The 13,700-nt window shown below is 50.9% G+C and overlaps 4 protein-coding genes across 4 annotated transcripts; 3 read left to right on the top strand and 1 right to left on the bottom strand.

The window, feature by feature from the left end:
• Positions 1-2,921: 2,921 nt before the first annotated feature.
• On the top strand, positions 2,922-4,588 carry ColSpa_01794 (uncharacterized protein; the record flags this gene model as incomplete). Its single annotated transcript, XM_049268006.1, has 3 exons — positions 2,922-3,128; positions 3,409-3,794; positions 3,889-4,588. The coding sequence occupies 3 exons, from the start codon at positions 2,922-2,924 to the stop codon at positions 4,586-4,588; spliced, it is 1,293 nt and encodes a 430-aa protein (XP_049123963.1).
• Positions 4,589-6,670: 2,082 nt separating this feature from the next.
• ColSpa_01793 (exoglucanase 1) lies at positions 6,671-8,380 on the top strand (the record flags this gene model as incomplete). Its single annotated transcript, XM_049268005.1, has 6 exons — positions 6,671-7,303; positions 7,369-7,451; positions 7,541-7,747; positions 7,823-8,066; positions 8,142-8,269; positions 8,329-8,380. The coding sequence occupies 6 exons, from the start codon at positions 6,671-6,673 to the stop codon at positions 8,378-8,380; spliced, it is 1,347 nt and encodes a 448-aa protein (XP_049123962.1).
• A 578-nt stretch (positions 8,381-8,958) lies between these two features.
• On the bottom strand, positions 8,959-10,381 carry ColSpa_01792 (lignostilbene-alpha,beta-dioxygenase isozyme III; the record flags this gene model as incomplete). The annotated part of the gene is made up of 5 exons (XM_049268004.1): positions 8,959-9,264; positions 9,323-9,460; positions 9,514-9,890; positions 9,954-10,077; positions 10,172-10,381. 5 exons carry the CDS (start codon positions 10,379-10,381, stop codon positions 8,959-8,961), a joined length of 1,155 nt encoding a protein of 384 aa, XP_049123961.1.
• A 261-nt stretch (positions 10,382-10,642) lies between these two features.
• Positions 10,643-10,849, top strand: ColSpa_01791 (uncharacterized protein; the record flags this gene model as incomplete). Its single annotated transcript, XM_049268003.1, has 1 exon — positions 10,643-10,849. The coding sequence occupies one exon, from the start codon at positions 10,643-10,645 to the stop codon at positions 10,847-10,849; it is 207 nt and encodes a 68-aa protein (XP_049123960.1).
• Positions 10,850-13,700: the final 2,851 nt, after the last annotated feature.

The following is a 13,700-nucleotide window of genomic DNA, read 5'->3' as shown; positions in this document are numbered from 1 at the left end:
AGCATGCCAAATAAAACTTTCTTTCCTTTCTGTAATTAATTTAATAATTCAATACCACCCGGTTTGCACAAAAACCCGCACACCTAAAAAGGCATGCACTTGATGTGCAGCTATGTTACTATGAGACTCTTAAAATTCAAATAACTATCAGTAAAGTACATTTAGTTCTAATCGTACATTATGTCTTTTTTTTAAAGAGCTCATGGCCTTCATATGCTGTTCTGTTCTTCAACAGAGGTCGCCCTAATATTGAGAGTGGTTAGTACGCAGTGTTAAAGTGTACGGGTTTCTTTTTGCAAACCGGGTGAATGCCTTGTAATCAGTCAGTGCTTCGGCTCCATCTATACTTTGAGAGGCAGCCGGTATTCGCGCCCGTCACCTTGGTACGAAAGTCCGATATCCGCCATCCCCACATCGAGCTGTGATCGAGCGAAACTTTGATGACCTTGTGACAGGCATTCAAGTAGTGGTTGTCTTCCAATCAAGTCCATAGTCTCTCAAAATCTTAGTCGCGGATTCCGTTAGTTAGGCGTAGTGACCGGAGGCTGTCACCTTCAGACGGTTGAGCCCTGAGCTAAGCGAACTGTGTACTATGTAGAGCCGAGATGGAAAAAACTTGCTGCGTCATGAAACCCAGACTTTGAAAGGAATCAATACCAGCTCGTGCCCTAAGGTTTTCTTACGGTCTGCTTTCCGTTAGTCTGCAGGGGATTTCGTATAGGATTTCACTCACAGGCTCGGTTCGGAGAGAAATCCCGGGGCCTGCCCCCTGAAAGCTTTGAGGCTGGATCAGGGCTCTGTGAGCAACCACTTCGAGTGTTCGGGCTTTGAAGACATTCGTCAGCTTGAAAGGATGACTCAGGATGCCGATGCCAGGAAAATTGGTACTTTATGCAAACATACAGTTTCAAAAGACACGGTCAATATTAAGGACGCGTTTCGTCAAGCGATATAATGCTGCACTGCATCCCTGCAGCATGCCAAACTCGACCGACGTCCTCTGGGTGGATATTGATTACAGGGGCGTTTCTATAGCTGCTGCATCGACGGATCGTGTAGTGAATAAGCCTTCAATTTATCATCCGACATAGTCTAGTCTGGTATCCAGTGAACCTTCGCGGCTTTTCAGGGTCCAAGATGTTGTGATAGGACGTTTTGGTGGCCGACGGGCAGGGCGAAGAACGGCTGAAATGCAGCCACTAGCTGGCCTCCACACAACTTCAATATACGGAAGAGAGGTTCCTCGCATGTTCAAGTTCAATGTGGACGGGTTGTTCCACAGGTTTCGACCCAGACCAGAGTCGAAACAAGCACGACATATCCCCACACGCACCTACCTACGCATGTCATTGCAACGGAACATACGACAAAATAACAACCTGTTAGCGTCGGATTAAGGAAACAAAGTGCCACATTTATATCTCTTGGGATTTCTAGTCTAACAGCATCTCGATGCCGTATATCAGCAATGTCCAATATGCTTTTTAAGTCCGAGGTAATAGTCCCGCTCAACAAGGGCTCAAGGTTTCAAGCGAAGCTTCAGGAAACTCAGCATTGTTTTCGAGATAAAAGTGGTTATCGGGTGGTTCTACTGGCCAGGAATGTCCAAAAGGTCTCGTCACCCTGGATGCACGTGCCACATGCTTACAGAACTCTGTTGGCTACAGACTGGAGTCCCAAGAGGAACCGGCATGGGCCATCCTGCGAGAGATAGTAACCTCTTGTTTTTCTATTCGACGACGTACGTTTCCGACTGGGCCAGAAAAAGTCCCCGAGCGCAAGATTTGCGTCGGGAATGGGATGCCAAGCCATGGACTTCTGCCCGCAAGCTTCACCTCGTATCTCTCTGTTCACGCCACGAAGTCTCTTAGGGGAAACTTGGTCAAACTAGTGCCGCCAGCCAAGTCATGGCTAATGGTACCTTGCTGGGATGGACGCCTTAGGCCCGATAGCTCATCTTCTCACCGCTCCCAGCCGACGATCCTCCCTCCTCCCCCTTCGCCATGTTGTTCAATGCTTTGTTCAATGGTAGGCTTTCGCAATTCATTAAAAGTATCAGCAGAAGTTCTCAAGTACTCGCGAGGAGTTCCGGTGCAACAGACCTTTACTGTTCATCAGTGTTACCCATTAGAAAATGGCGTATGGAAATGGCGTAGGGCTATGGCGTAAGGATAGGGCTTAAGGATATGGCGTGTCACTCACATGCTTCGCGTCCTAAAAGGGGCCGACAAGCCGCTAGCAGCCAATGTTTCTGAGCTTCATCTCCCACCGGAAGAGCCGGCGCTACTGGGTTTCCTTCTAACGTGTAACGCCTTACCCGACTGGGCAATTCTGCAGAACGGTAAAAGCGCCGTTTGGCTGCACAGTGGGTTTCCTGGGATAGAAGGCTGGGTTCTTCTTCCCAAATGTTCTAGATCGGTGTCCGATGAACTTGGGTGGGAGGCGAACGCCATTCGCGCCGTTCGACCTACATGCACCGTTCCATGACTCGCTCGTGAAACGCGACGTTTTGGGTCCAAACGCAGAGCTAATCTGTGTTGACTGCTAGCCCCCAAGCCTGCCTCAAAAGTCCCAGCGTTGCGCTTCGGAAAACTCCCAGCCCCTTCCGTGCTCGTCCGCTCTCAACCCTTTTCTGGATGCGAACACGACAGAGCCTATTATCTCCGAACGGCAGATCGAGACCTTAAACATCTCGACGATTTTCTCTCTCTCGAATGTGCATGACGTCGGGGGTTTACTCTCCGTCAACCATGCTTTTCGTAAGTGTTGCTTTTCGTTCCATTTTCTCCTCCCAACTCTGGTCCCCGAGATCATCTAAACATTGGCTAATTTCACAATCCTTTTTTTGGGCAATGAAGCATCAAGAGGAGTAAACTGTGGATGTTTCAGCCTTGCTGCTATCATGTCCTACCTGGTTCATCATGGTCAACCTCCTCTCCCCGCACTACAAGCTCGAAGAGGTCACCGAGGATGACATGATTATTGCATCGCTGGCCTGGGGCTTCACACTCGGGTTCAGCTGGCTTACAGTATGGACGGCGATCAAGCAGACGACTTCCATGTACAGGCGCCAGGGCGGTCGTATCTATCGAAATGCCTATATATGGATGATCTGGCTAGAGATTATCGTGTGTTCCATCTTTAGTGTCATATGTTGGTTGCATCTCAAAGGCATTATACCACCGAGGTAAGATGCACTGCGGCGCAGTCTAGACTAAAGATCACGAAGACACTTGATACTAATCAGTTACACCACAGCTTTGCGTTTTATTTTAGTATATGTATGTTCACCGTCAGGTCCCCATTCTCACTCTCACTGTTTGCTAACCTGAAAAGTGACGACATGGGCTCTCCAGGTTCGCAGTCTCAGCATCTTTTCACTAATGCCCGATTTCCTAACTAAAGCAGGTCCAATTCTTGCTTCAAATTATTATAAATCGTTGCGCCATTTTACTCACCAACCACAAACGCTCTTGGTGGCTCAAGGTTGGCGTGGCCGTGCTCATCACCGCCGTCAACATCTCTGTCTACACCATCTGGATCCCCGCTCGACTGCAAATATCAGAACGCTATATTGAGATCAACGAATGGTGGGACCGCTGCGAAAAGGTCATCTATCTCATTGTCGATGGGGCGCTCAACATCTACTTCGTCCGCATTGTCCAGAAGAATCTGGTTACTCATGGCCTCACCAAGTACAAACGGCTGACGCAGTTCAACATGTTCATCATTGGGTTCTCGTTAAGTATGGACGTACTTATCATTGCCATGATGAGCCTCAACAACACATTTGTGTAAGCAATATCCTATGGAAACGTCTTGGTTCTGCGACGTCTTTGCAGTGGAGTCAAGGCCCCTTCATCGGACTAGCTAATCCATCGAATGCAGATACATGCAGTTTCACCCTCTAGCTTACATGGTCAAACTGAAGATTGAGATGTCGATGGCCGAGCTCATCGGAAAAGTTGCACGGAAACGCGACCTTGGCATTTTATCCGTGCCAGACTTCAACAGCAACCGAGATTCTTACCAGCCTTCGGAATATAGCTTGCAATTACCTAGCTACGCGAGGGGGCGGCCAGTCGGAGGCATCGATATCACCCTCAACGGTACAAACACAAACTCGATCCAACACAACGTGACGAATACAAGAATCCCAGCCCTGAGAGGTGTCAACGTGGCGGCCGTCAGCTCGGGCCCCAGCAGTCGAAGGCCTTCGGTCACTGCGGCTACAACCACCGAGGACGGACAGCCCAAGATGGCGATATACAGGACAAGAGAAGTAGTCGTCGAAATAGAGACGGTCAACAATAAGGGTCACCAAGCGACGACGAGCCAGGTCAACCAGCCCGGCCAGATCAGCCAGATCACGTTGGACGACGTAGATGAGGGAAGGAACTACGACGACGAATCTTCCACAAAGGGCTTCAACAACGTCCAAAAGTCGTTGGCGCTACCAGAATATCAAGCTCCGTGGGCCGACCAGCAATTCAGCACAAAGATCTGGGACGGCACGAACTGCGACGAGGATCCCAAATTGCCGGCATCGGTAGCGAAGATCGGCGTGGACCGGCAAGGAGACACGTGAAAGTGCGCCTGCTCTGCTTGAAGAATTGGGCGACATCCGATGATATCCCGTCTCAGCATGGGTGCTCGAGCCGGGACCCTCGACATGGTTAGACTGGGACGAGCGGCGGATGCGGCTGGCGAAGTTCAGATGGGCGACTAACGCCAACGCCACACGTCAGCTCATCGCAGATTTTGTCGCTGAAAAAGAGCGGGTTAGGCTGCCCCATTGCGCTACGACATTTATCGGTGCCTCGGTTTGGTCTCAGCCCCCTTTGCTTATGGGCCCAATCCGTGTACATCAGCATCTAGGGGCTGATGGCTGGGCTGATATCGTGCTGTCCAGCACCACCATCGAGTCACCGACCTCTTTGTATTGTGGGGGCGCTTGAGAGACCTCTCTCCTGATTCTCTAAAACGATCAGACATTTGGTCTTCTCCGAGGAGCTCCACTGCATGGGCACAACTCATCACCAACATGGCGCTGTACCGACTTCCCATACCTTGATTCCGATCTAGCGACCGAACGGCCCGAATCGGGCTTGCATCGAGATAAAATTTTCTTTTTCGTTCCATTTCTAGATCGGGAGTTGTCATCTCTCATCCCTCAATAACGACACGGGTTACGGAGTTTTGGATACCCTATGACAGCAGGACGTTCATGGTCGGAGACACCCTCCCTAGGATTTCCACAAACCAGTTTGCTTCGTGTTTTGTAATAGTTAGTTGAGACGCACGAGCGGGCTGTCTTTGATCGTTTATGAATACCCCTGAGCTAGAAATTACGATTGTTATCGATGACAATAACCATGAAGCATACGGACATCCGTTGCTGCTGCTTATGTTCCCTGACATTGACTACCACCGATGATACCTTGCACCCAAACTGACACGGGAAGCCTAGGTTTGGGTGTTCAGGCAAGTTATACGCATTAAAATTTCGAGATTGAAGGCATAGGTTCGGGTTTTATCTGTAAGGTTCAACAAGCCTCCTTTTGACAACCAGATGTCCTGTACAATACCTCAACTCGGTTCAAGCATGCCGAACCTGTGAGTAAGCTTGATGCCCTACTATAAAGTCAATAGAGGACGAATTCTTGATGGCTAAAGCTGCACAAAATAATTTTGTACTTATAGTTACTAAACTTCCTGGCGTGTAATATATACAACAGGGCTATCGTGCTTTGTGTAGTTGCGGTGAGTCCTGAAGTCACTAGAAAGGCAGTATACTCCTCTCGGGAAGATTCAATGAACAAAATCTCACTCCTGCTGCTATTTTTTGCGCATTACGATGCAGCATGAACCCAGTTGAGGAAAACCACACTCCCACAAATCATGGAAAAGCTTGACCAAATGCTACCAAGCGCTTAATGCCAGTTGATCTTCACATCGAATTACCAGTTAAATCGTAAACTACCGCAACTTCTGAAAGATAACATGGTACTTAACCGTGAATGCATAAAGCAGTGAGTCAAAAAGGGCCGCTGGTTGCCGTTGAACCGTTTGCCTTTTCGATCAGCTTGCATATGGTGTTACATGTACTTACCTAATGAAGCCTAGGAGTCTTAATCTAGACCCAATATGCCGAGCTGCATGAACAGGTACCTCGGGTCCTGTCAACATGGCGGGATATCTTAACATTCAGAGGGCATTATAACCTGTCAAAAGCTAAGAGCCTGGGATATATTATCCACATGGCTTGTGGTACAAACGCCCAGCTACATAGCATGCTCGGCTTCATCTGGATCCTACGTCAGCAGCCAAGCCAGCCACAATATGTTTCCAAAAGCGAGGTTTTCATGACATTGTCCGGAAGGAGGTATACGCTCCGGACTATTAGCTATACGGCCATCACTGCCCCGACGCATGATCAATATTGTAAGCTGCATGGTGTTCAACGTATGCGCTGTTCAACAAGCCATCTTCACCTTTGATCATTCTACGGAGCTCACGTGGTCGGATGCGAGTGAACCATCAAGCTTAAAATTCCCATCAGTATTGACATATAAGAGTCATCTATGTGACACGGTCCTCGAAGATAGATGCACACAATCAATAAGCGCTGTAACTCATACTCGAAGCCACATACTGAATATCAAAGAAAATGCGCTGTCTACTCGTTCCAGGCTTACTTGCGCTTCTTGTCGAAGCGCAAAAGGCAGGCAACACAATACGACAAGTCCATCCAAACCTGTCCTGGAAGAAATGCAGCAATGGTACCACCGCAGCCGCCACCTGCGAGACAGTTAACAGCAAGGTTGTCATTGATGCCGATTGGCGTTGGACTCATCGTGCTGGCAGTTTCCTCAACTGCTATACCGGAAATAACTGGGATCATGACTACTGTAGCTCGAACGATGTTTGTACCGCAGGCTGCGAGATTGAGGGCACGGATCCCGGGAGCCTGAAAGAGACCTTTGGCATCACCATTGACGGGAGTAGGCTGTCTCAGCAGATGAATACACCCGGACCCTTCGGTACCGCCCGTAATTCACGTGTGTTTCTGCTGGAAGAGGGGTCGGAGAGGTACCAGACCTTTATACTTATGGGAAACGAATTCGCATTCGATGTCGAGCTCTCTTCGGTCGAGTGCTCGATCAACAGTGCGCTATACTTCGTTGCCATGGACCCTGATGGTGGGAAGGCGAAGTATCCTACAAATGAGGCTGGGGCAAAGTACGGGACTGGTTATTGCGACGCGAGCTGCCCTCAAAGCAACCACTTCGTGGGAGGCAAGGTGAGTAACCGGTGTACCCAGCCACAATGCGGCATTCTTCAGCTGACCCAGCTGTCTATCTGCAGGCCAACGCCGAGGGTTGGATACCTAGAGATGGAACACGCGGTGAGGGCAACTTTGGCGCGTGCTGCTCAGAGTTCGACGTCTGGTAAGAGGCCCGACTTTCATGTTACAGACGAATTGTACAAACGTGCTAGGCCCAGTCCAGGACTGCTAGGCTAACATCATGCAATTAAGGAATTCCAACGCTCATTCTTTCTCCATGATCTCGAAGCCCTGCATGAAGATCGACTACCACGTGTGTCGCGGCTCAGACTGCAACAACGTCAACGACGCGGGACCCATGCTGTGCGATAGAACTGGCTGCGACTACAACCCGTACAGACTCGGGAACAAATTCTTTTACGGCAAGGGGAAGACGGTGGATACGAACAAGAAGATTACGTTGGACAGACCCTACCCTCCTCTATTCTCTTACCATGATTTTGCATGACTTGTACTGACGGTTGAGGTCTGTAGCGTCGTCACGCGATTCGAAGAGGACCAAGTTACCCAGTTCTTCATCCAGGACGGGAAGAGGATCGATGCACCCAACCCGACTTATCCGAACTTTCCCAACAAGAGCGGAATAAACTCCGAGCACTGCGATATTCTGGCGTACACCTTTGGGGAACCGAACAACTTCTCACGGATGGGCGGCTACGGTCACCACAACGACGCGCTCCGGCGTCCAATGGTCCTCGCCATGTCCATCTCCGACGATGTAAGTGACGTCCCATTTATGGCTCCTGGGGGCCTATAACTGCAAGTGCAGACAAGCTGACGCACTCTGACATAGTATTGGGCCAAAAACCTTTGGCTCGATTCCGTATTTCCTGTGGATTCTTCGTTTCCAGGGGCGGAGCGAGGAGACTGTCCACGATATACCGGTGGTCCTACCTTGCCCATCGAACCGAATAACAACTCGTAAGTAGAACAACGCCAGTTCAGTGGGATATTCGGATGGCACACTGATGATGCTATAGTAAGGTCGCATGGTCCAACATTCGTTTCGGACCTATTGGGACCACAGTCTAGGCCGCGGAGAGTCTCGATGCACAAGGACGGATAAAAAGGTGAGAGAGACTGTTCGTCGTTTGGGAGTGCTGTTATGAGTCTTTCTCTCGCTGTATTCTCGCGAGCTCTTGGATGCCGGTATGAAAGAGGTCTGTGATACAGCCCCTCGCGTCTTGCCGGCTCCGCATAGCATAGCGATGTGACTTTAAATGCATATGAACTTATCCCTGTCGAACAATATGGACATCATGATCGAAGTTCCTTCCCGTCAACCCAGTTCCCATGCAGCCCAGCCCTCAACCTCACGGGGACCTTGATCACAGCCACCGCCTCCGTAAAATTCTTCGTGTCGATGACATGCAGCTCGCTAGACATGGTTGCATAGTTATTCGCCAGCACGACCAAATACCCATCACCCTCTTCGGCCTCCTCAGACCGCGGTACAAAGACTGGCTCCTGGACAAAGAACCTCGGGCCGGGGTAATACACCTCCAACTTGCCCTCCACATGGTCCAGGTGCCCCAGCGAATTATACAACGGATATCCGCCGCCGGCCACTGGCATGATGGCCGCGAAGTCGGTACCCAGTGACGGGTCCATCATGTCGAAGAAGCTGTGCCGGTGAGCCTTGGAGAGGATGCGCTCGTCGATGCGGGGAACTCCATATCGTGGTGGAGGATCGTCGTTGGCGTTGGAAGATCGAGCGAGTCGGTGGCGCGGGGGTCGAACTCGTAACGCACGTATTGCGCGTGGATATCTTGCGGGGCTGGTGCGTTGCCCTCAGCGTCGGGCCACCAGAAGAAGACGTTCTTGTCGGCCAGGGACAGGTCGTAGACAATGTTGCCCGAGGGGGTCTCATAGGCATTTGCGGTGTGACCAGGGAAGGCGTTTGGTGCGCGGAGCCACTAGGAAACGGGGTGTCAGTTGGTTTTTTGATGCGATCAGGAGAGGTTATAGACGTACTTTCACATCGCTACCTTTGGCTCCGTGTCTGGGCAAAACACCAAGATAAAAGGGCACATTTGAATCCCATTGCCAGTGTTCGCCGCCGGCTTTCATCCTTTCAAGGTCGCAAACCAGAGGGATCATTGGGAACAAGATCTGAGAGAGCGGTTAGCAAAGGCCAAGCGAGGTATCTCTAATACGATACACACCCAATTCTCGGTTATAGCAAAATCATGAATCATCCCAAGTACCGGCGCCACGAGCCACACCGTCTGAAGGAACTTGCCGTCGGGGGCAATGCTAAAGTAGCAGACATCTGGCGTCCCGTCACCTTTGGCCTCGTACCCGAAAGACACGAGCTCGCCCGTGAAGGGGTCCATTTTGGGGTGCGCGGTGAAGGTGCAGCTTGGCAGCTGGCCGTCAAAGTCGCAGAGGCCAATGGTCTCTAGGGTGTTGGGGTCCATGAGGTACGGCGGGGCGTCTTCCTTCATGGCGAGGAGGGACTTGTTGAAGTAGGTGATGTTCGTGTTGGCCGTGGTGCGGACCTTCAACTCAACCAAGTCGGTGTACTTGTTGCGGTACGCGCCTGGGTCACGTCAGAAGATGTCATGGTCGAAGGGGATGCGCGAGTGATTCGATGGGCACTGACCTCCGAGGGCGCGGTTTGCCTCTCTTTCTCTGACAAACTTTTCCGTGCGCACGAACTTCTGCTGGAAATCGACGTTCCCGTCGTGGAAGCGAAATGCCGACACATTTCCATCGCCGTTGAACCACTACGCGCCAGCGTCGGGTCAGCTACGTCGTCAAACAGCGCTTCAATCGATGGGGATTAGATGGGCTCGACGCGATCAAAGAATGCAAACGTACGGGGTCGTCTTTGATGAATGGCGGAAATTGGGGGTCCGGCATCACCCGGTAAAAAGTGCCGTCCAGCTCGGCGGGGACGGAGCCGACGATCTCCAGGTTCCGAACCTCACCTTCGAAGCGGCATGGCTTCATGAAGCCCGAGAACTGGGGCCGGTCCGGAAACGATTTCGCGGGCGGGTCTGCGAGCGAGCCGCGGAAATGGCCGGCCATTGTGCGATCTGAGATAGTGCGGCGGTGCGCGGACTTGGTATGCGGGCGCGGCGTGTCACGCTGGTTCCTGCAGGAAACAGCCTGCGCGACAAGTGATAAAGCGAGGAGGGGGAGTTAAGTTGACGGCGGCGCGCTTGGGCAGCTTTTGGCATCTGAGATAGGACAGGACAAACCCTTTTTTTTTTTTTTGCGATGATGTGGAGAGAAGGATATTTAAACTTGGCTCTCTTCCATTGTACCACGATGAGACGATGCAACGGAATGCCGTATACAACAAAGCAGACGCGGCTGACCCGCGCGGAGAGAGAGTTCTCCCCACCGGGTGTGCCGGAGCCCCACTACCCCATGCTTTACCCCGACTTCACGCACTTTCGTATCCGCCGCGACGAAGAAATTAGACTGGTTGACGATCATGCGAAGCGCGAAAACGGGTTTGGAGTGTGGACCAGAACCGCATTTTGGACTTGATCTCTGACAATTTTGGCATGTCTTTGGGATTGGGATAGCTCCAATTGGCTGTGCCTGCTTATCTACCCGAACCACAACCGTTAAGTCCCCGGGTTCGACATATTTGTCAGCGGACTCGGCGTTTTCGGAAGTGTTGAAGCCCGTAAGTGAAGAAATGTATATATATGTCTTTGATTGTACTTTCACAATCACCACGTCTTTGAATCATTGTGGTGTGTAGAAGGTTGTCAGCTGTCTGTGTAACATGAGCAGACCTGGACGTCTTGCTACCCTGTTTTTCGTCCGGTCACCTTCGGCGAAAAATAAATGTTGAGACCGATTGGTCCGGGCTCTTATAGGTTTACGGTTCTCAACGGGAGAGTCCCTTGTACTAGGCGGGTTTGACCATCTGTTCTGTCTTGAGGTAACATTCTGCCTTGTTGGATCATGTCAATCCAAAGATGGCTTTGCAAGGTCTATCGAACGTTAGCTGAAAAACCAACGAATCAAATTTGATGCAGCATAATTAGGTATCACCAACATGATTTGAACACGAAGCTACCTTTACAGAAAGTATGTCGTGATTCTTGGATACGTTTGATCACCTACATGCTACTTTGCCATCTGCTAGCAGCATGTTACCGGTCATATGTACAAGACATCCAACTATCTGTGACATGTCAAACTTGCTAGTTTTGCTGACTTTTATTCTGTTTTTTTTTGTTTTTTTCTGTAAAGATAGACAAGTAGTATTTTTGGTTAATGTCAACAAGGTGTGCTACGATTCTGAAAAATCTAAATCCAACATACTTTCCTTAGCATTTATCCTTTTATGTCCCCCGAGGTTAGAAATGGCCTGGAATATGTTGGTTATTGTAGCAGGCGGGCTTACAGTGACGGCGCCTGACAATATCCCGTTGAGCCACCAGCCCAAAGGGTCTGCCAGTGCTTGCACACTTGTAAGCGCTGCTGTTAATATTGCTTATCTAGGCAGGAGTTCTGAACTTGCCTAGGCGTATCTGGCCCAGTGGAATTATCCTGTGACTGTTATAATGATATCTTGAATATTTCTAACAAGATAACAATCACCGCGCTAGTTCTTCTCTTATATCTTTTATTTCTGTTTTAATTTGTTTTATACAAACAATGGCAACTGTTTTGGAAGCATGGAAACTCACGCATTGCAGAATCTTTGCCACTGGCAGTCTACACCTACCTTGATCTTCAAGCTAGAAGAAGAATAAAAATTCAAGAAAGAAGGCAAAGGGGGTTCACATATCGACTGTCCATTGTGTCTTCAACCAAGCGCTGTTAACTTATTGAAAACTACGAGGCAACTCCCAGGACGTTCTCCCTACGATCAGAGTAGTCCCAACCCTAACAACCACGTCGTCGTTTTCAGATCGAACTCTCCCCCGTCAACTTCATCAGCCCTGGATCTACAGGCATCATCTGAACAAGACTCAGAGAGCAGAGCGTAAACAGCGTCGTCGTCGACAATCCCTAACCCTGAGCCAACTCCGCCGGAAAAGCTTGTCCAGGCTCGCCTATCGACAAGAGCCTCAATATAATCCAATATACCTCAGAAGCGGCCACTCCGGCCTTGTCCACCCCGTAATCTGACTCCAGTCTCAGGACCAGCCGCGCAGCTTCACCCAACTGCACGATGCCGAATCCGCAGCCCTCGCACCGCGCCCTTCGCACTTCGTATTCACACACTACCAATCACCATCCACCCAACCAGCCCCCATCGATCCATCAGCTCCTATACGTCTGTGCTGTCGCAGCATCGCTCGTCTATACCACACAACGCCTGCCTGCGCTACCCTTACTGCATCTTTGCAAAGCCTTGCAAGGCCCGCGGCGCCCAACGCGCAACGGATCCACAACCCATTGGTGCGAGCCCCCCCTACCCTTCATCTTATTTTCGACGACTGGTCGGCCCGGTACTCCTCTACCGATCGAGAAAGAGGCATGGGCACTAGCATCGAGACGAGAACCGGCCGAACACACACGCAAGCCTTATTTCCAGCTTACCTAGCCGCCGCCCAGGATGGGAAGCTCCACTACCAAACCTGACGTATTCCCTCTCTCTTTCAACCCCCCACATCCCGATCCAGATCCTCGTCACCACCAAACACCGCCAGCATCAGCAATAAAGAGCTCGCTCGCTTTTCCTCTCTCACTATTCCGCGGAAGCAAATTGCATTCCCTCCCGTAGCGGGCATCTTGTCGTCTTCTTCCCCAGTGAGGACCATCCCATCGGCAATCGGCCAACCAAAACTCCTTGAACCTGACCCTTGGCGGCACATATTCCTCCCAGGATCACCACCTCGGTATAGTATGTAGTAGGCCCAGCCCACACACGGCCCACGCAGCGGTCCATGTTCACCCGGCCAATTGCTCTTTTTGCGTCCCTTGGTTTTCCCGTGACCGGACTGTCCAAAACTGCGCCGAACAACGCCGTGGAACAATTTCAACATCAAGCAAGGGCGTTTCTTTCTCGGCCCCCTTTCATCCTACACGTGCTACACGCGGTGAATGCCATCGCCTGCTGTAACGGTCCCCAATTTCAACATCAAACCTTCCCTCCAGCCCTTCGTGCATGTAACCTCGGGCGCCCACCCCCCACCCCATCGTCCCCTCCTTGAGGAAATCTGGCACGCCCAAAGGGCCAGCTTACGTACGTCCGGGGCCTGCAGGACATGGAAAAACCGCACCCAGAGTAATGTCAATCGACCGTCGCCTCACCACTCACGTCCCGGCCTCGTCCAAAGTCCCCACCTCCGTGCAGTTGCACTGCCGGAACGCCAAGGCGCCAACCCGGCGCCGAACATCCATCAGTCTTTGTCGACTTCACCTCTCTCTCTCA

Source organism: Colletotrichum spaethianum (genome assembly GCF_022836535.1).
Source record: "Colletotrichum spaethianum MAFF 239500 DNA, contig03, whole genome shotgun sequence".
NCBI classification, from domain to species: Eukaryota; Fungi; Ascomycota; class Sordariomycetes; order Glomerellales; family Glomerellaceae; genus Colletotrichum; species Colletotrichum spaethianum.
The sequence above is the reverse complement of the archived record's forward strand: the minus strand, read 5'-3'. Positions and strand labels throughout refer to the sequence as shown.